The sequence below is a fragment of the Mauremys mutica genome, chromosome 10, assembly GCF_020497125.1.
Source record: "Mauremys mutica isolate MM-2020 ecotype Southern chromosome 10, ASM2049712v1, whole genome shotgun sequence".
Classification (NCBI taxonomy): domain Eukaryota; kingdom Metazoa; phylum Chordata; order Testudines; family Geoemydidae; genus Mauremys; species Mauremys mutica.
Genome location: NC_059081.1, coordinates 61601307 through 61626542, shown reverse-complemented (window position 1 = coordinate 61626542; position 25236 = coordinate 61601307). Strand labels below are relative to the sequence as shown.

General features: G+C 47.6%; 1 protein-coding gene across 2 annotated transcripts in view; it reads left to right on the top strand.

The window, feature by feature from the left end:
- KLF7 (Kruppel like factor 7) overlaps positions 1–25236 on the top strand; it is a 67526-nt gene that overhangs the window by 16294 nt on the left and 25996 nt on the right. Inside the window, exon 2 of one of the 2 annotated variants that reach the window (XM_045031830.1) lies at positions 23994–24422. In XM_045031830.1, the coding sequence (XP_044887765.1) occupies positions 23994–24422 (429 nt within the window). Of the gene's footprint in view, positions 1–23993; positions 24610–25236 lie in introns of both variants that reach the window. The other variant, XM_045031829.1, reaches the window with a different exon arrangement.

Genomic DNA, 25236 nt, shown 5'->3' with positions numbered 1-25236 from the left:
CGGGCCTTTTTATTGCCATCTCCCATTGTAATATCACGTCTTTTCAGTTTTTAGGTCCCATCTGACTGGCTCTCTCCTTCCCCTTGAGTATGCGTGGCTCAGATTCGCCGAGTCTCCTAGATGTATTAGTCTGCATTTTTCATAACTGAATCTCACCTACTTATTTTCTGCTCATGTCTCTGCTCACTCTGTGGATCCCTTTATATAATCCCTTCACTGGCATCATTAAAAGACAACACTTCCTTTTAAGATTTTTCTTTGCTTTCTTTGTTTTCAAAGAGAGCTTTATATTACCTTCCTTGGGTTTTTAATTTGTGTTGAGTATCAGACTCACACGTGTTCTCTGTTTGTTTCTTGTTAAATTTAGCGATGTGGACTAAAGTAACTGAATTTTTTTAAAATGTCAATTGCTTTGCCCCCCCCCCCGCCCAAGACAGAAAAGATCATAAGGAGGGCAAAGTCAAATCCAGTACAGATGATATCTCTTGTAACGTCCTTGCAAATAGCCAGTTCTGAATGCTGACCACTGATGGCAGATAGTGGAAAATCTCAGGGCCCAAAAATGTGACTTGTGTCTGGTTGACAGTCACAGTGTGTAGAGGAACAGAGTTCCTGGTGCTAGAATTTTTGTTCCTTCCATACCAACATCAGCAACTTGACACTGGACCTACCCCACTGTTTTGCATGTTTCTGCTTGGCCTTTTTGACGGGTGCAATATATATATATATTTAAACTAGACCATTGAGTAGGATACCTGAATCTCTGTGCCAGGATTGAGCAGATCTGCTTTTTTACTTTATCTAGAGGGTGGAGATGGGGTGCAGTTTTTAATTCTGCTGAAGTACCCTCCTAGCTGACCAGAGAGCAGAGGAGAGATGCCAGTAAAAAGACTATAGCTGATGGCTGGGATTGCCAGAAAATCCAGACGCAGGAGTTGAGGATGTTGTATGACCTTTGCCTGAATATTAAACCTCCAGAGTCCTAGACCAGTAAGGCCCCAAGAAAGCATTGGGCAACTGTTGTTTCCGAGAGTGCTGCTCCTGAGTGGACTACTAAAGGCTCCCTGCATGGCACTGCTAAGCCTAAAATACTGTAAAATGCAAACAGAATACTATAAAGACTCTGTTTCAAGCTAGCACTTTGGATGTCATTGCCAGGTAGGCACTATGGACCTGATCCATAGGCTGCTGAAGTCAGTGGAAATCAAGGGCTTTGGATCAGGCCTGACAGAGATGAGACTAATCCTGATCCAGCAGCCCTAAAGAAATGTCTGAGTCTGCTGACAGCAAAAAGTGCCGATGTTTTGAGCTTTCAGCCACTCTTCGTTGAGGCTGGCTACTAACTGCAGGCAGTAGAATCTCCTGACACACTAGTCTGTCTGTTTCTCTCTTGAGGAATTTGGGCTGGTTGCTATGGAGGCTTGCAAAAAAGATCTTCCCTGTTTTTAGGAAGACATGTAGTACCAGTCTATCCTGTGTGAGGTGCAACCAGATAACACAGAGTTTGGCATTTTATGCTTGTAACAAAGCAGCAGGACCTCACTGGAAAATTAGTGCACACCTTTGGCTAGATCAGTGGAGCGATGCAGATTTACATTAGCTAAAGATCTGGCCCTATATCATTTGGACTCACAAACTGTGGTCCGTTCCCTCCTCCCAGCAAAGCTTCGAGAGCGAGTTCTCTATTCTAGGAAGATCTCAAGGATACTGGTATATCAGGAAGTATTATCAGAATCAAAGCTAAAGTACATCCTGCAACAGATTATCCTTTTGGGTTTGTTTTGTTTGCATTCCCCTACTAACCTGCAAACTTCAGCCCTCTTCGGTGGGTCTCCTGGTGATGAGGGCAAATTAATGCAGGTCTAATGTGAAATACTTATACTCGAGATGTTAATCTAACAGAAAGCTCATTCAGGGAATGATCTTGTAATCATGCAGAGCATCTGCATTGGATTGTTATCTGTGCCAGGCACAGGGATTCTGTGAATACAATTCGTGAAAGAGACGCCATGTGTAGGAATTACCTGACAGTCAAAGCTACCGTTCCTATAGACCAGGACCATCGTGCAAACATTAATCCAAAATGATTTTGTTAGCACCAAGGATGCCAAACAAGGAAAGTGGCTTAAACACAGTGGGAGCACGTGTCATCCTCATAACTGATTGGCATGACTGCCCTGGTCCAAATACTGGCTGTTTCTTACTATTTAACTACTGACTGGGAGAGATGAAGACCCAAGGAGATGCTATAGGTCCAATAATCCACCCAGTCAGTAACTACTGAGAAAGGCCAGATCCAAAGGTAAAATGCGAAGAACACAATTGTGGTTGAAAGTTAAGATGCACGTTGGCCTGGATAGGTAGCTCAGTTTACAGCAGTTTAGGACCAGTAGCAAAGCAGAATTTCATCATCGCTGTTCCATTAGATTTATAGTTTGTGTTCAGTGATGCAAAGCAATGAAATCATGTGATCGCCTCATGTGACAATCTAGTACCTGATTACCACAGAGAGCACCCCGGGGTGCTGGGACAATTTGGATAGTGGGGCTGCTGAGAGCCATTGAACCAAGCTGCAAACCCTGGATATAATGGAAACCACATTAAGCCAGGAGATGCAGCAGCCCCCCAGCACCCGTAGTTCTAGCACCTATGCCTTTTACCCTGTAATCTTGCAAATCAAGCTTGGCTGGAATGCTCTTGCTGTCAGTTTTGGAATCAAACTTTCCAGGACCAGTGACAGCTGTCTCAGTAGCGAGACCCTTCTCCCCTCCCGCCACTGCACACACTTTTGGAAATGGCTCCTCCCGTGCCCAAGTTTGACCACATTCAGATGCCAGGCATTGTCGTTTGATCTAGTGATCATGCTTAGCAGTCACATCATGCCTTTCACTCATGGATCTCAAAGCATTGGGAAAGCTTCATTATGCCCATTTTACAGGTGGCAACACTGGGGCAACTCATGAACCTCTATGTTCTGTTGTCACACAGTGAGTCAGTGATACAGTTGGGAACAGATCACAGTCTCCTGACTCTCAATTATAATTAAATTATTTTTGTAATGGTCCTTTTTGGCAATTGGGTTGCTGAAGCGTGGGCTAGCGGATGAAATAGTGGCTGCAGTTTTGGCAGTAGGTTATGGGCCAGATCCCCATGCAGCAGAAATCAACATAGCTTCATTGACTTCAGTGGAGCTCTGCTGATTCACACCAGCTAAGGATCCGGCCCTAATTTATAAACTGGGGGCAGCTTCGTATAATTTGGGTTTAATTTTTGCTGGAGTAATCAGGGGCCACCAGCTCCATGCGGATCTGGTGAAAGGTGCTTAATGAATGTGTTGCATAGAGGCAGGGCTAGGCATGTATGTGTGCACACACTAGGTAGACTTTTTACTTTCTCATTTGGGTTTTGAAAGTCTTCTCTGGGGAGGGGTCTCCGGGTAAGATTAATTTGCCTCCGGTAGGGAACTAGTTATCACAGCCCCCTTGTTGTTTTTATCCAAGTTAGACCAAAGCAAGGAGGGCTAGGGTGACCAGATGTCTCGATTTTATAGGGACAGTCCCGATATTTGGGGCTTTTTCTTGTATAGGCTCCTATTACCCCTCACCCCCGTCCTGATTTTTCACATTTGCTGTCTGGTGACCCTAAGGCTGGTGCACAGCTAGCAATTTCTGACATCTGGCGTGATGCCTCCTTCCAGCAGCAGATGAAATACCTTTCCTGGTTTTGCCTTTAAGGCTCTTCACACCTTGCTGATCTGATAATTTACCATGACCCTGACCCCTGTCTTCACTCCACCAGTGGTCTCACTACTCACCACCCACCAGACAGCTTCTCCTTTAAACACCTTGAATGCTTCCTCCTACACAGACCCTTGTGTATTGGGGGAGGCGCAAGAGAAGGCAGATTCCCTGGTATAATCCGTACAGCCGCTTCCTTCTCCTCCTCCAGAGACTTGCCAGGGCCCTGAAGCCTACAAACCCTTTATGCCTGGTGCTGATTATGAGGGATTGTCTCTCTTCCCTTGCCATACTCTTCCTCATTTCTCCATTCCTCTCCCTACCTGCAGTTACCAAGTGTAAAACCAACAATAAGACATGTAATTTACAAAAGCTGTGCTGTTTTTCCAACATATTGATTTGCTTATACGATGTCACCATCAGCTGTTTTGAGAGGTCGTCTAGTCCAGTTGCCTGCACTCATGGCAGGACTAACTATTATCTAGACCAGTGGTTCTCAAAGCTGGTCCACCACTTGTTCAGGGAAAGCCCTTGGTGGGCCGGGCTGGTTTGTTTACCTGCTGCGTCCGCAGGTTCGGCCGATTGCGGCTCCCACTGGCCGCGGTTCGCCGCTCCAGGCCAATGGGGGCTGCGGGAAGTGGTGCGGGCAGAGGGATGTGCTGGCCGCCCTTCCCGCACCTGCGGACGTGGCAGGTAAACAAACCGGCCCGGCCCATCAGGGGCTTCCCCTGAACAAGCGACGGCCTGGCTTTGAGAAGCACTGAGCTAGACCATCCCTGACATTAGTACATTTCCTAGACCTGAAGAGCTCGGTGTAGCTCCAAAGCTTGATGTTGATCCAATACAAGATATTACCCCTCCCAGCTTGTCTCTCTGACAGCAATATAATTTTTAAAGCCCTGGTGATTTTTAAGCCAACGTTGTGATATTTGGTGGACCTGACTCGTGATTTCGGAACCCTTGGCGCTTAGCAGTACTGGCAAAATTGGGCTCTCTCAAAAAGGGACTTGCGTATGGAGGAGGGGAGGGAAATGTCATTATGAAAAACCTAACACTTTAAAAATGCTTTTTCCTTGGAGAATAGCCATAGTAATTTTCTTCCCCTCCTCCCAGGTTCAGTAGACACCAGCGAGCACTCCTGTCCTCTCTCCTAGTATTGCAGTGTTAATGTTGCTGCTGCATTGATTGAGTCAGATTCCGCTGCCACTGGGGACGGGGGGGGGGGGGGGGGGCAATTGTTTTTGGTCTTAGCCCTGTGCTTCCTCAAATGCATTTTTTAGCCTTTTCTTGGTAAAAGGGCATTTTGAGCTTTTATGTTTTAATTGGGTGGGGGTGGGGGGCTGGAGGACTTCGAGGTGCCCTATTCTCCATTGGCCTTCTCATCCACACTTTCAGGTAACTCCTGAGGCTGCTCCTACTTGAATTGGCCACAACTCAACTTGAGAAACGCTTTAAAACCAGCTCTGATTCTGTGCCCTTGAGAAGCTCCTCAAGGAGCCTGTTAGCGAGCACTGTCAGCTGCTGGAATATGGATAAACACCGAGTTACGGGAACAGGAGAGGTTTCCTCTTTGTTGTTTTGCTCCCTTTCTAAGCAGTCAGAAAAGCAGAGTGCAAGAAAAACATGCCCAGGGTGGGGCTTTCCCTCCTCTCCCCAAGCTGCTATTCATGACCTCGTTAAGCAGTTTGGTCTGCCTCAGACAGTGTAAGTGGTAGTTTTAAGTGTATGGAGAAACCAAATGTGGCTTTTATTTTTCCATATGACAAATTGCCAATCGCCGGTTTTACTTACAGTACATTTTGAGTTGTCTCTGGAGAACGCAGTCACCTTGAGGGGGTATTTATGAGGAAAAATGACATGCGAATTCAAGTTCTTAACACTCACATAAAAATAGCTTTATTGCAGATTTTTGTCTCCAGCCAGGATCTTGCTTCCAGGAATGGATGATTTTGTAAGGGGAGGCTGGCACTAGACAACTCTTGATGCTGCTTTGGCAGATGAAGTGAGGGGCGGGGGAGGAAGGGAAGGGAAAGTATGGCTGAGACATTAAAAATGAAGGCGATGCGCTCTGCATGCACATTACAGCTTCCAGGGCACTTCTCATCCGAGCAGATGTTTGCTCTCCTACCCTTTGGCCAAAATCCTCCCCCAGACTACCTGTTTCCTTCCCGTAAAAGAGACGTAACTTCCCAGCAAGGGAATGTATATGTCTCCTGCTCATATATTAATAATTATATATTTCTGGGGTTTGCCTTAGCTAAGTACATCACGATGCTGTTTGCCTCACAGTGCAACTCCAAAGCTTTCTATGGCTCCCACATCCTCTGCTAAATATATCAGTGAGGCATGGTTCATGGAAATATTTTATAAGAAAAGCTGATGGGTGGTAGTTTCCAGACCAACCACCCCTACTGGGAAAGTCCCATGAGTAGAACAGTGGATTAGGAGGTGGGAGACCTGGGGTCTGTTCCCTGGTATGCCCATTTGGTCTTAGGGAACTCACTTAAGTCAGCGTTTAAGTCTGGGCACCCAACTTGAGGCACTTGGGCCCTGACTTTCATAGGTGCTGAGCACCCACCATTCCAGTTGCAGTTAAGGTGCAGGTGCTCATTGCTTGTGAAAAATCAAGCTCTTCTGGGTGCCCCAAGCTAGCCACCTAAAACTAGAGGCACCCAAAATTAGGCTCACGCCAAACATTCAAAAAATTATCCGTGTCTCAGTTTACCCATCTGTAAAATGGGGATAATTACAATTGCTCTACCCTGGAAAGTCCTTGATGTCTGCGGAGAGACAGTGTTGTAAATTATGGTTGCTGTGACTTTTAGCGTGCTGCCTCCGGGAGCCAGAGAACAGATCTGAAGTCTCTTGTGACACACAGGAGGGCTGGATAGTGCCTGATCTTTATTTCTGGCCCCCGTTATATGAAGTAGATGAGGTTATGAGTCTAGTGACTACTGTGGCATCTCTTACCTTAGAAGGGCAGAGATAAATGGAGCAAGGCAAGCTAGTTGCAGTCCTAACTAGCCTATGATCAGGTTTGTGCCTCTTGCTCCTAATATGAGCTGTCAGCTGCTCCATAGCCAATCTAACAGCTTGCAGAAGCTGCAACTAAGAGGCTTCCCCTATGAACAGTGACATTCATGTTGACACTCTCTGGGTGAAATCCTGGCCCACTGCAGTCACTGGCATAACTCCCATGGACTCAATGGGTCCAGGATTTCACGCTCTGACTCCTACTGGATTCAGTGAGGATTCAGGCTACATTCATTGTCCCTAACTCATGTTCATGGCAGAGAACAGCAGCTTGTGCCTGGCTCTAGTGTGTGACGGCCACCAGGGCTTGAACTGGGACCTCCAGAGCAGGAAGCGTGAGCCACAACAGCTTGAGCTAGAGAGCCAGACTCTCATCCCCTGTGGATCAGGCACAAAGGGGAACATGTAACACACACTGACCCGGGGTGACATGAGGAAGGCGCAAGGAAATCTCACCTCCTTTGGATGCCTCCGTGTGACTGGGCTCAGCCTAATTACAGCCCTGTGTTCTCCTGGGTGCAGGAACTGCATCCTCAGAGCACCCTGAGTTTCTGCATTGCCCCTTATCAGTCCTGGTGCTTGGACCGTAAGCGCTCTATTTGTACAGCGCCTAACACAATGGGGTACGGCCATACAAATAAATAATTATGATGGCCACCCTACATGGATTAAATAGCTGGATCAGCAGGAAGCCAAGATTTTTCAGCAGTGACAGGGGAAGGCTCCGTTTTCGGATGCTCAACTTGAGACACCTTAAAGAAACTGCCCTTTGACGGGGTCTCGGGTTGGGCACCCAGGGTGACTCATCTCTCCTGAAAATCTTGTCCTGAGCACGTAGGACAACGATAGCTAGAGAAACAGGAACCCATGAACTCTGATCTTGGCCTTTCATTTTAAAATGCATTTATTTTATTTGCAATTCTGGGGCTTCCCACACCTCCTGTGCCTAATTTGGTTACTTCATCCCCATTTGGGGAGATGAATATTTAAGAACTTTAATTCTTCCATAGTACTCTGACATTATAATGGTATTTTTGGAAGTTGGGCCCAACTAATATTAAAGCATTAAGGGCTTCCAGAAATTCTACATGCAAAGGATAGGTGGTTGTCCTGTGGGCTCTGTGCTGTGCTTCTGCTGGAGTCAAGGAAACTTTCGTATGTTTATATCCAAAATAAAATTGCAGCTCTTGAAAGCTGCAATTTGTACTTGGAGAAAAAATGTTTGTGTTTAGCTACTGCAGGGGCTGTACAAGAGTGCACTACCAGGAGTCTGAAAATGTTTGTGATCACAACAGAGTCGGCTTTCGGGGCTACTAAAAATGGCTTTAATTGGGCAGTACTGGTGATAAACGGAGTGTCAGAGAAATATACCTTGCCGAAGAGGTCCCCCTCCCCAAAACTATAGACAGAGAGAGAGAGAGAGTGTGCGCTCTTCCACTCCTCCCCTTCTCACAACTACATCAGGGGCTTCAGCCCTGTCTCAGAAAGACAGAGAGGGAAGGGGTAACCAAAACCAAAGGAGGGAAAAGCAGGCTTCATGTAGTGGAGGCTATACAGAAATAAACCGAGGTAAATGCAAAACTAGGGGAAAATGCAGAATTTAGATAGGAAGTTTACAACAATTGGGAGGACTAGAACTATTGTAAAAGGGTGGCTGGCAGGATGAAATCAAATCATACATTAATTCTCATAGTACAGTTATAAAATCCTGCTCCTACAACTATAGAGTATGATGTATGGATACGTGATATTAACATACACAACACAGACTCCCTCTTTCCCTTGATCATAAGTAAGAGAAGTGGGTTGCATTTGTTTGCTTTCTGAGGAGTGGTGAGGGAGCACCGTGGACGGTAGAGCAGGGGTGGCTCTACCTTTTTGGCCGCCCCAAGCAGTCATGCGCGGGAGGCGCCCCGGAGCCGCGGGAGCAGCGGACCTCCCACGGGCATGACCGCGGAAGGTCCGCTGGTCGCACGGCTCGGCTGGACCTCCCGCAGCTGCGGACGGTTCGCAGGTCCGGCGGCTCTGTTTGAGCTGCCGCAGGCATGCCTGCGGGAGGTCCAGCCGAGCCGCGGGACCAGCGAACCGTCCGCAGTCATGCCTGCGGGAGGTCCACTGGAGCCGCGGGACGAGCGCCCCCTCCGCAGTCATGCCTGCGGCAGGTCCGGTCGTCCCGGGGCTCCGGTGGACCTCCCGCAGGCATGACTGCGGCAGGTCCGCCGGCCCAGCCTGCCGCCCCCCCGGGAAAGGGCCGCCCCACGCGCGTGCTTGCCCCGCTGGGCTCTGGAGCCGGCCCTGCGGTAGAGCAAGGCAGCCATCCCCATCTGTACAGGGTCAACGGTTAGCGACAATGCTCTTGCACATAAAAATGAATTCAGTACCAGAGGGGAAGATTTAATTGCCTAGGCAGCAAGCTGCAAGATTTTGGATTCCCAAGAGCAACATGTTCGAATTCCAGCAGCATCAGCTCAGCCTTTTGTCCCTGAAAGAGACACACTGAGTTCCTGGCCGTTTGCTGGGAGCAGGTTTCTTCGGGACCTTAATATAACAGAGAATCTTTGTGCTCTGCATGGACATTAAAGAGCCTGTGATATTGATCTAAGAGTTGAGGTTTGCCTTTGGCCAGACCCTCCTCCCCATGCAGTCTCCGTGCTATCCAGTGGCTGCGTTTCTGTTTTCAGAGGTGTTTTGTGAAGTATTCTGGGATCCTTTGGGATGAACGGCACTATTGTGCGCGGCTATGTCGTTTTGTAATATACTTTGCAGGGATATTCTGCAATAAGCATAAGAACAAGCAAAGGTGGCAGGGTTTAAGAGACGCAGTGACCCTCACCTAGACGTACAACTTCTAGGAGGGCAGCATTTGAGATATGGTCATTCCTAGAAGTGAAGATTCATGATTGGAGTGGTGAGTGGGAAGGGCGAGGAGGTGGCAAATAAGATCAGAGAGGTAGAATGGAGCAAGGCTTTTTTGGGGGGTGGGAGTCATGAAAACACAGGGGAAAAAAGCTTGTGACTTGGAGACAGACAGGTCTCCTCATTGACTTGGCTGTGCTCATTAGGAGAGAAGTCTCTAAAATCTTAGTGTCAGAGCTCCATTCATCCTGGAAATGCCACCACCTGGCCTCTCTCCTAGGCATCCTGCTTCCAATAAACCCAAGGACTCCGCGCACTAGTCTGCTACCTCTCATACTGTATTTCTTATAGGGGCAGAGAAAGTGGGGAGCGTTTCTGGGGAAGGCACGTAACAATGGATTTATCACAATTACATGACCTAACAAAACACCAGCATATCAAGATGTCTTGTCTTAACCACGGTAAGGTATGCAACATGGGCACTGTGAAGCAACAAGACATTGCATCCCTTCTAGGTTTTGGTTTTACTGACTGCTGCTATTCACGTTGCACTTAAATAGCACTCTCTCTTTGGTAGATCTCAAAATGCTTTATAAACGTGGGTAAGGCCCCACAGGCCCATTTCACCAATAGCAGTGTCACATGGCATATGGAGCTGCACTAATTTACATCAGCTGATGATATGGCCCAGATTGCTGAAGTGGCTTATTCAAAGTCACCCAGAAAATGAGTGGCAGAGCTGGCAAATGGAACGTGGGTCTTTTGACTCCAAGTCCCACGCTTTAGCCACTGGCTGCAATGCCTGCTAGACAGTACATTAACAGAATAGTGATGAGGCACAACTGAGAATTAAGCAATCCCTAGTTAAATGCTTGGCAGGCAAATCCTGCATCGTGGGTGCACCACCACCAGGATTTAATAATTGGGCTCTCTTCACAGAGGGCTGGAACTTGGGGGCAAATTCTTTATAAAGCAATTTTAAAAGAGAACTACTTGAAAAACAAACCTGTACAACAACTAGCATCAAATGCCATACAAAGGAGAAGGAAGAATCAGTTAAACGGTGGCCATGCACAAGTGATTAAATCTATGACTGGTAGGTGACAGTGCGTGATGTGCATGTGCAGGTCACCTTGTGAAATCAGGACGTGCAAACTGGTCCCTGTGCCTGTAGTTGTTGTGGGGGTGGGTAGAAGGGAGCCATAACTTTCAAAACCAGTGTGTGGCTGCTTTTATGGATTTCCTGGTTTCCCTTTTTGGTAACAATGGCATTAGTAAAGTATGGGAGATTTATCATCAAATAGAATCATTCTTTTACAGGACATGCCAAATTCTGCCCTCACTTAGATCCACCCAACCACAGTGACTCTGTATGGGTCTAACCAAGGGCAGGCTCTGGTTTGGAATGACTAGAGGCCAGATGCTTAGCTGGTGTAGGTAGGAGCAACTGGAGGCAGTGGGGGTGTTGCCAAGTTACACCAGCTAAGGATATGGCTCCCTTTTCCATCCTTTAAAAAACAAAATCTGATTTTTTTTTTTTTTTTGCTCAGTGTAAGCAGGTTGGAAGCTTGAAACTAATCTGCTTTTTCTTCACTGAGATTTGTGTTTTATCCCCATGGAACACACATTGTCTTGCATTTGTGAGATAGCTAATGGCTTTAAAAAAAGAAAAAAAACTACCACCACAAATAACCCAACAGATAAAACAAAAAAGGCAAATAATTAGCTTTTTTATTGATTTTGATCTAAGAGAGTTGTTGGGCTGTTTGAATCTCTAAGCTGAATTCAGACCATTGATCTTAGTGTAACTGGGATTATAGTTTGGCTCCCGTGTGTTTGTTATGATTTAGAAATGGGATAAATGCTCTTCATTCTATTTGTCCTGACTGTGTTCCACAACACATTCCTCTCCTTCCCCCTGCTTCCTGTTTCCCAGGCAGGTCCCCCCACCTCTTCCTCTCAGCAGCCAAAAATAATATAGAAGTGAACAATTTTTTGAGCCATAAGATTGAACAGTGAATGGGCATTGTAGAAGAGAGGACTCACCTGGTGGCTAAGTTGGTGTAGCAGCTCTGTCTGCTCTAGCGCCCCCTGCTGACAGTAATGTCATCCTGCGGTAGGTTGCCTCATCTTGCAACTCCGCCCTCCAGTCGGGTCACATTTTAGTTCCACGCCCCGTTCATGGTATCAGAAAGTCCAAACAACTCCACAAGACTTCGTGTCAGGTCTCTGGCCCCTGACTCTGGGTGCAGCAGTCCTTACACCCCTCCCTCTCCAGGCTCTGAATTGTCCTTGTCCCCCTTACATCAGGGGGCTTCATACCTCCTTCCCAATGGCTGGTGAGGGAACCCAGGCCCACCCTCTGGGTTCCAGTCCAGGGACACCAAGAAAGCAGCAAAGGTCCGCACCATCAGACACCTTGATGCTGCCTCCCTGGACTCCTTCCTACCGTTCATCTTTCCCCTCAGTCCCTTCCAGGGTACTCCTCAGGGGTCCAGTTCCTACCCTTGCAGCAGGATCAGCCAGAGGCGCTTACTCCAGTGTGTGTCTTCCAGACAGCTCCATTTTCTAGTGCTCAGAGAGGGACTGTACAGTCCTTCCCTCTCCCTCTGCAGCCCCTCAAACTCCAGTCCAAATGCTCCTCAGGCTTTACTGTTCCTGCCTCTTTGGATTTGTCACAGTTCAGTACAATCCGCCTCTAGCCCCGGGCTTCACTATTCCTAGTTTCAGACTTTTCTCATCAGCCTTTAGCTACCTTTCCCCTGGGCCTCCTCCCTGGCCTTTCTTTCCACTGCCCTCTGCTCCTGCCTTCCTGAAGCCCCAGCTGGGTTTGATCACCAGTTGTGCCTGACACCCCTCCAGGTGCCACCCAGTGGCCTAATTGGGCTCAAGCAGGGGCGGCTCTAGCAATTTCGCCGCCCCAAGCACGGCGGCACGCCGCGGGGGGCGCTCTGCCGGTCGCCGGTCCCGTGGCTTTAGTTACGCCTCATCTTTTGAGTTTATTTATCAAACATCTTCAGTTTTTAGTTCATGGCTTGAGTTTGACTAGTCGCAATTTTGAATACAGTACAGAGTGAAGTTTTAATTTGCATATGTATGTCAGTTGATGGGGAGAAAATTTAAGCTGCTCATGGATGTTAATTAACCAGCTCTAAATAGTACATTATGAGTCTGTGAGCCAGTCCAGAGCTACCCACCAGCATGGATTCTTGCCCCATGGCCATGCTCCATGGGAGTAAATCCTATTGTGGGATCAGGACCTGGAAGACGGCTCCACTTTCTAAAGTTCTCAGCCATCAGCACCATTTTTATTTATTTGCAAATCCACTTCTTATGGCATTTTTACTGTGCTTGCTGGGAGCTCTGGCAACCTGATCCATTGAGTACAGTGGGAGCTGGATTGATCAAGTGTTAGAAGCTAACGGTTTCTTCTGACTATTTATAACTCTAAACGAGAGATGGGCCCAAACAGGAAACAACACTGAAATCTAAAAATTAACAAATGTAGGTGAAAGTTTGCAGCTAGGCCCAACGTTGCAGCTTAAGGCCATGTCTTCCGCTGGCTCTGAACCATCCTGCTTTATTACGCAAATAAGAGGACTCTTCATAAAAAGTCTAACACTGTATTTCCTATCTCTTATATTATCCTTATCTAGCTACCTGCAATCTGGATTACCAGTTGTGCTGGTATGTAAGATTGTGTAGGAAACTCTCGTTTGTATGATATGATATTTCTGTGCTGCTATTTGATGGTTTTTCTGGCTTATGCAGAAGGACAGCATTAAGGTGGAATGCTCAGGTGTAACTTTTGGAAGTTCTTTACTTCTGAATGCTCATACTAACATTACTGGTATTTTTTTGTTTTGTTTGTTTGTTTTTTGTTTTTTTGCATGGTTGGTTTTGCATTGAATTTTTCTTGGTTTCTTTAAAAAAAAAAGCTGCAGGACTGGTTTTATTAAAATTTTATCTTGACTGCCTTAAGTCTCAAGGAGATCTACAAAACAAGCCAAGTTTGAAGTTTCTGGTTTCAGCCTCTTTATGTTCTCAGAGATGCCAAAAATTCTGTTTGTAACACCTGGGGAAAGTATAGCATTTTAATTGTGATGGGAACAGATCAGTAAAAAATGTGGTTTTGCAGTTGAATTACACAGTGGCGGCTGTTTTTGCCAAATACATCTTTGGGGCGGAGACCACGCAGGGAAAATTTTCAGCACAAAAGGAATTTATTGTGAGCAATAAGCCCTATATCCTGTGTGACACATTAGATCTAAACTATGCAGCAGAGATCACAGAATTATGCAGCACCGCCTCTCCCCTTTGTTGCCATCGAGCCCAGTCCAATCCAATCAGTGTCATGCATTCCGGGTGGCTTATTTTGATATTAAATTCAATTTATTTTATGCCCTCTCAAATGTTAAACTTTCAATGGGCTGCAGATTTTTGCATTGATAATTAACAACTGCACTATAGGAGCTGCCAAGAAGAAAAGCTGGAGTTTTTGGCAGCTGGGTGAGGGACAGATGATGGTTTTTGGAACCCAGGAAGTCATGATAGCTGGTGTTGGCTTATATTATTCAGGAGGTGGTTACGCCTTTTGGTAATAGGGAGGAGATGCATCTTTTTAACTCCCTCTTTTGGACAGCGGCAGAGGGAGATTTGCATTTTGGGGATGGGGGCTTTGCCTAGAATTCCTCATCCCCCACTCCACCCACTGTACTCCATTCCAATATCTGCCTTTGTGGCCAAAAATGAGAGAGCTACATTAGCTCGATGCTACTGCCAACCTGATCAGCAGTGAACTAGTGTATGTGGGCACTTTACGCTGTTGTGATCGGACTGCAGGGGAAGTGGCAGGGATTTTACAGGTCTACGAATTATTGTTTCAGGCAGTCTGCAGATTCAGGCAGATGTCTCGGTTTTCACGTTCTGAAGGCTCTCTTTGCAATCATGAGACTTTATGCAGTAGTTTATAGAGGAGGCCTTTTTTACATGCAACTGGAAAACAGGAATTGGAAGGAGAGTTGGAAATCGACCTTAACTAGAGCAGGTGCTACCCAGACATACTCTAATAAACTCCCCTACATGACGAATCCTTGTAACTAGCGTAAACTGAGTCTGTAGTTCAGACCTGCATATACAGCACGTTCAACATTTTCATTTTCTGTCACAGCCTAATCCAAGCACCAAATTTATTAATTAGGTTTTGGATAACTTCCAGGTTCAGTGCTTAATGTCCCATTATATGTGCAGTAAAATAGCACTTAAAAGTAACTAGCACATTCCAGATGAGAGAACTGCCCATGGTCTGCTAGAAAAATTCAAAATGAAGATGTAATAAAATATCATAGTATCAATAAAACAGAAGAATCCGCTGAACAGAGCGAGTAGGTCCCTTCTTGATTTTCTATCCTAAATTCCTTGTAAGTATTTGGGCTCTTGTTAACCCAGCACTGGCCTTTACCCACCCCATCTCCCTTGTGGCTCCCACTCCCAAAACAACTCAGAAATTTTTAAGTATTATGAAGATTCCACAGAGAAACTAGATGCTTCTGAACTGAACTCGCTTTCTTTGAGGGCTCACATGTATGGGCCAAATTCTAATGCATTACCCAGCTGTAAATGTGGAGGAACTCCATTGCCTTCATTGGCATTATCTGAGATATACGCTGTTGTCACTGAGGTTGTGTCTACACATGAAAGTTAATCCGGAGTAAGAAGGGGTATGAATTTAAAGTGGACTAACTATTCATAATTTAACTCCAGGTGTGGTTGCTCTTATTATGGAATAAAGATGTTCACAATGAAGAATAGCTCTTCTGGAATAATTGCCCATGTAGACAAACCTGTAGAGTGCTATTGGGGCAATAGGATGGGATTTGAACATGTTCTGTGTTGACCTTACTCTGCTCCCGTTGATGTCAGGGGTAAAACTCCCTTTAACTTCAACAGGAGCAGAGGTAGGCTGGCGTGGAGCACTCTTGAAAATGGCACCCCATAATATCTCATGTAAGTTCCAACTCAGAGAGACAAGCACCATGGCTTTTCTGGCTTTGTGCTGCACAGGGAAGAGTACACTGATGTGTTTCAATAAATAATAATTGTTCTGTACTGAATGAGAGCCAGAGGTAAGGCAGTACATAAACTAGACAGCATGTGTTTCTGGATTGATATTGGATCAGTTCTAATACAGCATCTTTAGGTAAAATCACAAAATACAGGCCAGGCCCTCCGCTGGTGTAAAATGGTATAGTGAAGTAACTGGCGCTGCATTGGTTTACACCATCTGAGGATCTAGCCCTGTACGTTTAAATTGAATACCAAAGTATGCAACACCTGCATTCACTTGGGTGCTATATAGGCCACACAGTATTTTAGGATACGTTGTAATTTAAGAAACTAGTTGGCACTGGTAGGCATCTGTGTGGGGGCAGGCAGGGTTCTGTCTCCGTGAGGGTTCCTAGCATGTGATGTTCAGAAAGCACTTCTCTTGCAATTGTATTTCAATGGAGAAATCGGGCTGAGGTATTTTAGGAAATGGCCACACGCAAGATTGCCGTCCTCTCTTCTAGCCAGCTCCTTGTGTAAGTATGGAGCCTAGTACAATCACATCCTGTTTGTCACCCGCGAATCATCCTTACTTTGAGCTGGCTGAACTGTGAAGCAAGGTGCAAAGAAAATGATCCCTTATTCATTGGGGCAGGTGGATTGAAGCCTTGGATCACTTTTTATCCCTAGCCTGAAAAATCACTCCGATGGCAACCACTGGTCTGTATGTTCATATTGCATACCTGATGGGAGCTATTTTCCTCTTTGAGTGGGAATCTTCAGAGTCTAGATTGCTGTAAATCTTAAAGATACTTGCTGATGTTGGCTGCTGAGGTTTAGTAGAATTTCTGCATCTCAGAAACCTGAAGTACACCAGACAAACCTCTCAGTGGACCATGATTATGGACTGAGTTATTCAGTCAGGACTGAATTCCACTCTGTCTTTAAATGGCAAGAATATGCTTTTGTGGGACAGTCTGGTTGTCTTAAGGGATTGGCCATCAAAGAGAGGACACTTCACCCATATCCTGTCCAACCAAGGTTCAAAAATCAGCCCAGCTTGATAGTGAATGAAAGCCGCCCTTTGATGACTCTTCAGAAGATGAGTCTGGTAGTCAGTGCAATTCTCAATGGACGGGTCAACATCACACCAGCCACCACTACAAACAACAGTAGCGGGTGCACTTGCTGGCAGGGCAGCCAAGGACTCAGTGGGCATGGAGACAGAGGTGCCCTCTTGCCTCACGAATCGGTCAACAGGGCTGGCTTTATTAACTGCAGGGCCTGATTCGAATACCCGGCGGCGGTCGAGGGCTTCGGCAGCGGGGGGTCCACTCCGGGTCTTCCACGGCACCGAAGGACCCCCCACCACCGAAGACCCCAGAGCGGACCGCCGCCAGATGAGTAAAGAAAAAAAATGTAAAAAGCACCTAAGGCGCGGGGCCCGATTCCTGGGAATTGGGCGAATCGGCCTAAAGCCGGCCCTGCCGGTCAATAGGATCGGAGCTCGGCATCTGACTCCCTTCAGTCTCTTGGATGATCCCACTGTGTGTCTCCAGGTCAGGGCGGAAGGCAGAGGCTGGACTTCGTGAGCCTAGCAGTTAAGAACAATAACAATGCATTGTGACGGGGGGTGAAGGAAAGTGGCTTGTTGTTTAACCATACAACAAGCGAGTGCAGCAGCCAGAGCCCTGCCTCCCCCAGTGACGTGGGGCAGAGAGAAAAGTCAGGTAAGGTATTCAGCATGAGCAGAAAAGGGCGTGCGGGGTAAAGAAACTTTGTTCCTGCACCCAAGTGCCAGCTCTTAGCAAAGGCAACAGCAGGTAGGACTGTGGTTGGGGGTACAGGAAGGAGGGTGCTGGAGCTCTCTTGTCAGACCCCTTCCCTTTTGCTAAGGGCTTTGTCTCTAATGCTGATTAGAGGGAGGCCTTTCTTGGCTCAATGGTTTTTTCCCCTATTGCTTTGGGGGAGGGACAAGGGTTGGCGTTGGGTTCCCCCCTTTCCTGCCCCTTATAGTGTTTCTTTTTCTTGTGGTTGTTTTCTTTCCCTCTGTGGGGAGATGGGCTCCTTCGGCTGGTTTTGGATTTCAGAGGCAGAAGGCAAGACGTGACCAGCTGGTGTCTTGAACTGACACAGGTGCAAAGACGGCGGGGGGTGGGGGAGCCAAGAATAATTACAGGTTTCTGAAGCGTCAGGCCTTGCCTGAAAAGGGCTCGCCGAGAAACTGCTCTTTATGGAAAATTAATGGTGAAGCTGAAAACCTGTCAGGACCACGATTGTTGTCATGGGGGTGGGGAGGGGGGAGTCCTGCCTTAAAGGGACAGTGCCACTCTGTTCCCTCTGTGGGAAATGAGGAGAGAGGACACAGCCTTTCTAATGTCAGTGCAACTGAAATTTCACGTGACTGTCATTGGATTTAATTGCCTTGTGTCTCTGTCGGTGTCTCTTTGCTGGAACCTAAGATTATGCTCTGTCTCTCTCTCCGGAGCTTTTTATTTATTAACCCCTGAATCTCTGTGTCTCTCCCAAGAGACAGTGGGTAGCTGGAAGAGAAATTAAAAATGAAACAAGCAGCAGGGGAGCTGACAAACTTGTTTCTTTTTTTTTTTTTCTTCTAAGGGAGGAGATTTTTCAAAGGAGTCCACCTCATTCAAAGCCAATGGGAGCTGGGTGCCTGACTCCCATGTGTGCCTTTTGAAAATCTGCCCCCACTACCTGTTATCATGCATCTGGAGAGATTTGGGATCCCAAGTTGGATCCGCTGCCTGCAGTTCCAAGATCCTAGTTTAAATAGAAAACAGGCCTCTTCTTTTCTGAAGGGTGCCCTGCCTTCTTATTGTCTAGCAAATGCACAAATAGCCCAGAGACAGTGGCGTCTGTGGTCCAGTGCCGCGGATTCTCCGTGCGATTCTTGATGCATCTGATTTCAGTTTGCTGAGAGAAGTGCCAGGGTAGGACTGTGAATGACAGGCTTATAAAATTGTTACTGGTGCCCACAACAGCAGTATCCGTGGGATCTGAAACTGGTTCAAGAAACAGTTGTTCATCTTGCAGCTGATCAATGCTCTCTCATTAGTAGTGCACATTTCTGCTGTGGCTTGTATGATTTGTCAGTGAGGGGGAGGGGAAGAATACGTGCATGTCGACAGACTGGGCCTTTCCCTCCAAAAAAATCCTCAGCATTCATTTAAAGGTGGAAGGCCTCAGCAAACAGCATGTCCGACAATCACATGTAGTCAGGGAAGTTAGGCAACAGCAACTTGTGACGCTGTTACAACTTGCCCAAGTGTTTAATGCCGACTCCAGGGCCGCCCAGAGGATTCCGGGGGCCCGGGGTCTTCGGCGGCGGGGGGCCCTTCCGTTACGGGACCCGCCGCCAAAGTGCCCCGAAGACCCGCAGCGGGAGCCCCCCGCCGCCGAATTACCGCCGAAGCGGGACCTGCCGCCGAAGCGCAGCCCGGTCTTCAGCGGTAATTCGGTGGCGGGGGGGGAGAGGGGGTCCCCGCCGCGGGCCTTCGGGGCACTTCGGCGGCGGGTCCCGGAACAGAAGGGGCCCCCCGCCGCCGAAGACCGGGCTGCGCTTCGGCGGCGGCGGTGGGTCCCGCTTCCCCCCAGCCCCGGCCCCAGCCTCTTACCCGAGTGCGTCTCCGGCGGGGCCAAAGCTCCGTCCCGCTCAGAGCCGCGTGGTGAGGGGGCGGGGCTGGGAGCTCAGCCCGGAGCTCGCAGCCCCGCCCCCTCCCCACGCCGCTCTGAGCGGGGCGGGGCTCAGGCCCCGTTGGAGCTCCCAGCCCCGCCCCCTCCCCACGCCGCTCTGAGCGGGGCGGGGCTCAGGCCCCGTTGGAGCTCCCAGCCCCGCCCCCTCACCACGCGGCTCGGATCGGGGCGGGGCTCAGGGGCTCGGCCGGAGACTCGGCGCTTGATGCGCTGAGGCTCCAGGAGAGGGGCGGAGGCGGGAGCCTCCGCTCTTCTCTTGGGGGCCCCTGCGGAGCCCGGGGCCCGGGGCAAATTGCCCCCTTTGCCCCCCCCCTCTGGGCGGCCCTGGCCGACTCCAGGAGTTTCAAGCTTCCTCTTCTGTGCCGCAAGCAGGGAAAGCTCAGAAGATGAAATGGGCGGATGTTCCAGGGGCTGATTTGCATTGTGCAGCAGGAAATGGGAACCCTTCCAAAGAAACTAACTGAAGGGGGGCGGGGAGAGGGGAAGACAAATAAGCAATTTCTCGACTCCTGAATCAGGACCATCAGCAGAGCCACACGTCAAAGAGATCTGACAGAAGTCTCAGGTTCTTAGCATCTGTCTTACGCCAGATTGGCTTTTGTAACATTATTCTTGGATTTTGCAAACTGTCAAACTTGAGGGCCTGGTTTCAGTGCTTCCCAGCCACTGTACTTGAAATGCTAACTGAAAAATAAAGGGATCAGCTGTTGGTTGCCATCCCTTCAGTTCCTTGTGGAATGTAGCACCTCCAGTGGCAATACAAACAGAGACCCCCAGAGTGTGCCGGGCGCTACCGTTCCAATATCTCCAGAGACAGGTGCTCTGAGTTGAGGGCAGTAACCTGGGACTCGGGAGATTTGGATTCAATCTTCTGCTGCACCACAGACCCCCAGGTGTGACCTTGGGCAAGTCATTTGGGGTCTGAGCTTCCCTAACGAAGAGGATAGTTGTGAGGATAAATACACTAAGGACTGTGAAGCACTCACATACTAATGTAATGCAGGCCATGTAAGCAGATGAATAGGCCGGTAGAAATAGCCTGAGTCTGCACAGGGAATTAGCCTCAGTTTCAGCTGCCAAGGTGGCTGTACCAGTGTAGACAAGGGGAGCCCTTGTATGGGTGCGATGATTTGCATGGGTGCATGAAATGATTTGTATGGGTCCAACGGCAATAGTTGCTCAGATTGGTGCTAATTCCTAGAGACAAGGCCTGAGAGAGCTTTATGAATAACTGCTTTATCCTCTTCTTTTGACCTTTCCCTCTTACCATCATACCGGCTGGCAACCAAAGTCAACAGAAGTACAATCATCTCTGTGAAAAGGGCATGTGCTCTTTTTGGAGCAATCCTATGGGATCAGACGTTTACTCGGGGTCCAGGACTCAGCTCAGGGACATGGTGTGCGCTACTCAAGCTCCACATACGATTGACCAGGCCTCTCTGCAGTCAGCAATGAAACAGTTGAGAACAGTCACTAGAATCAGCCTCCCAGTAAGAGGACAGCACCGGGCCCAGGTCCTTGGCTCGTGTAGATAAGTACACATCCACTGACTGCAGTGAAATTACACTGATTGGGGTCAGCCGAGTGTCTGGCTCAGCATTTCTGTTTATTTGCCGATTCAGTGATTGTGTCTACACTAGGCATAATTACAAACCAGTTCTCTCAGGGCGATTGGTGGGAGCCTGACAGTGGGCAAAGCTCTGAGGGCAGCTTCCTTTTTATCGTCATTTTTTGTTAGACTTTCTTCAAGGCAGGTTCAGCTAAATGGGGGGTGTTGACTAGAAACGTATCTAGCCGCGAGAGCCTCATTATTCCAGGGTCCCGCTGGTGCCAAAACCAGTTGGAATATTTTGTTGTAAACCTTGCCCAATATAGACAGGGCTGTAAAGACGGCATTGGATTAGATTCCCTTTGGAAGATGTTATTTTGAACCATTAGACTCTAAACTGTTTGGGCCAGCGCCCAGCACCAGGGGGTCCTGGTTCATGACCAGGCTCCTAGGCACTCTGAGAATACAAATAATAGCTAAAAAAAACCATTTTAAAAAATGGAAGCTCTACCTTGTGCCAAAGCCCCTGATGGGGCTGCAGAGATAGTGTTAGGTACTGGCTCAAACCTTCCTCTATCTTACTGTACACGCCACTACAAAATACAGAGTAAGGCCAAGGTTTTCAAAAGCAACTAGTGATTCTGAGGTTCTGAGGTATCTCAGTTTTTGGGTGCCCAGCTTGACACAAGGGTCCCAATTTGCTGAAAGGACTGAGCCTCCGGCCACTCTGACATGTCTCAAAATCATTAGTCACTTCTGAAAATCCCGGCCCCCTGTTATTAGTGGCGGACCACACCGTGTTCAAAACTGGGAGAATTAGTGCTTAGCACTTTATTCTTCAAAGTGCTTTACAAACCCCGTTACTCAGAACACCCTGAGTGGTGGTAAGGAAGTAACACCTCCATTTTATAGGCTGCAAAACTGAGGCAAGAGAGAGAAATGATTCGTTCAAGACTAGGTCAACAGAAGTCAGAACCACCTAAGATTTGATCTGCAGAGCTCCTGGCTCCAGCCCTGTGCACAGAAAGGTGACACATGACAGACAGTTAGGTAAATTATATCCATGTGATACACTGTAGCGCTATGTTACTAACTTCTTATGCAATTTTGACTGCCTCACCTGCACTATGCCCAGGGCTCCATCTCTCTACTTCAGGCCTCTAAGTCTTCAAACAGCTACCATTGAAAAAACAAACTAAAAATGAATTGCCTGCAAAATGTTTCCCCCTTTCCCTAGCTTTGACATTTGTCCTGCAAAATTACATGTGGAATAGGCAATACACATTCCTAGATCCATAATGGGTTAAAAGTAACTCAGACTTTTCCCAGAACTACCAGTGGGAGCCCTACCATCAAGCCAAGAATCTCTCACCTCTCTTCCGATGGTTTGAGGCTTTTGTTTCTGGCCCAGGTGTTGAAAGGTATTGGATTTACAGGCTTATATTTAATTGAGCATCCAACTCCCAAAAACTCCTTTGAAAATCTCACCCTAATAGCCCAACCTTACCATCTATTGTAAGAAAGGATGTGGACAAATTGGAGAGAGTCCAGCGGAGGGCAATGAAAATGATCAGGAGGCTGGGGCTAATGAGGAGAGGCTGAGGGAACTGGGCTTGTTTAGTCTGCAGAAGAGAAGAGTGAGGGGGGGATTTGAAAGCAGCCTTCAACTATCTCAAGGGGGGTTCCAAAGAGGATGGAGCTCGGCTGTTCTCAGTGGTGGTGGATGACAGAACAGTGGTCTCAAGTTGCAGTAATGGGAGGTCTAGGTTGGATATTATGAAACACTATTTCACTAGGAGGGTGGTGAAGCACTGGAATGGATTACCTAGGGAGGAGGTGGAATCTCCATCCTTAGAGGTTTTTAAGACCCGGCTTGACAAAGCCCTGGCTGGGATGATTTAGTTGGTATTGGTCCTGCTTTGAGCAGGGAGTTGGACTAGATAGCCTCCTGAGGTCCCTTCCAACCCTAATCTTCTATGATATGGAACCGCTCTCTCAGAGATAATTTGTGGATGTTTCAAAAATGAATCAGATAGATGATTTGTCTCATGCCAACTCTTGTAGATTTAGAATCAAGATGCGAACACGGCCAGGCTTTTCAGGCAGAGGGGTGTGAAAAATAGCACTAATTAAACTCTGTAAGACTTCCCAAACTATTTCTAACTATTGTCTGTAAAAATAAGGCAAATACCAGACGGTGTGATGTGCTGAAAAGCTTTACTGGCCCTCATCTGGCCACTTTTAAGTTAGGTGGTCATCCCGACTCAGGCTGAGAAAGTCTTTGCACCACAGCATTGCGTCCATGCTCATAGTTTGTTACAGAGGGGTGGTGGCAATTTTTGTGTGGTGACCACCTTAACTCCACCATAATCAAGTCTTTTGTAAGTAATGTGTGTGTGTAAGTAAAAGCCAGATGTGCTCCACTGTACAGGGAGCCAGAAAAACCTCTAAAAATGACCCAAAGTTGCTTTTCTGTGTCACATCTTCCACTGAGTCACATCTTCCACCTTCCAGGGTTGAACAGCAAATGTTGGGTCCCATTGGGAATCTCCCTCTTCTAGTCACCTGCTTCTAGCCCTGCAGAGTTTCAAGATAGTGGACTTCAAAACTGTGCCACTTTTAGGATCAGACTGGGTCCTAGCTGAGCAGTGCTTTGGACTGGGGTAATTTTGGGGGTGAAATACCACGTGTGTGGAGAAAGAATAATCAATTATCTGGAAATGTTATTTTTTAAAAAACTGATGCTGCTCAGAGGTTTGGCTTGTTAGAATAATTCCATGTGGAGACAGATCAGTGGGCAGAGTGCAGGTGAGGCAATCAAAAAGTGCACCGGACACATGCATTGCATCACAACGTAGTTCCAAAGCTGGTTTGTACCACAGGAGTAGGTTTATCTTGTTTCTTTCTGCGTGACTGCTTTGGCGTGCATAAATGCTATGTCTGGACTGTTCTGGACACAGAGAGATTACCATGCCTCGCCTCCTGCCCCAGCTGGGGGTTAATGCGGAGATGGGTTTCTAATGATGGTTTCTTTCCTTCCCTCCCCATCCCCCCTGCAGACATGCCTTGAGTTGGAACGTTATCTTCAGACAGAGCCAAGGAAGATCTCAGAGAACTTTGGCGAGGATTTGGACTGTTTCCTTCACACCTCCTCTCCTTCAGGCTCAGAGGACAGTATCCGACGGCTGGACCCCATCCTATTGCCAGTGGAGACGAGTACATGCGACAAAAGCACCAACATGGACCTTATCCTCTCACGGGACAAGCTGCTGTCTGAGACGTGCCTCAGCTTGCAGCCCACCGGCTCTTCCATAGAGGGTTACGCCGCTGTCAACCAGGCCCAACTCAACGCAGTGACCTCATTAACGCCCCCTTCCTCTCCTGAGCTCAGCCGCCATCTGGTAAAAACCCCACAAACTCTCTCCGCAATGGATGGCACGGTGACATTGAAATTGGTGGCCAAGAAGGCGTCACTCACCTCAGTCAAGGTGGGAGTGGCGGCGGTGGCAGCCGGAGGCACGATAAAGAGTGGGCAGAATGACAGCGAGCAAGGAGGGGCAGGGGCCGAGGCATCCCCGGAAAACAAGAAGAGGGTTCATCGCTGTCAGTTCAATGGGTGCCGGAAGGTTTATACAAAGAGCTCCCACTTAAAGGCTCATCAGAGGACTCACACAGGTACTGGTGTAGGATGCCTCTCTCTCTCCTTGTTCTCCTGCCACCTAGCCATTATGGTCTCCTTTTATTTCTCTTTTTTAAAAGGCTTCCTCTCTTCCCAAAAGTCAAAGCCTCTAGCTATGAAATGGGGACCGAGGTGGAAAAATGTTGTAGGCCTGCATCTGTGTCTGTAGGGAAGGGGGAATTCGTGATTTACCTGTTGTTGTCTTACGTGTCACAGAGATCTGCTTACCGGGTTTTGGTGCAGAATCAATGCAGGTTGCCTAAGGGAATGGGACGCCCAATTCCCATTCAAATGGTTGTTACTGAAATATGGGATTTGGATGCCTCGTTCCCACAGGTGCCTTTTAAAATTTTAATTTCAATCAAGTCTTATTTGGTTGAAATGGAAAATATTGTAGGTAACTTTAAAAAAAAATCAAAAGATTGTATTCTAAATCTGATTATATATATATATAAATATTAGAGTGTGAGAGAGAGAGAGAGAAAGAAAACTGGCTAGATACACTCATAAATTCTGGCTCTGTTTGGCTGCTCTAGTGATGCAAAGCAGCCAGAATGTACTGGTGAATCTATCTTAGCTCTGTGTGTGGGTATGGGGAGAAGGGGACAGGAGATTAGGCTGTA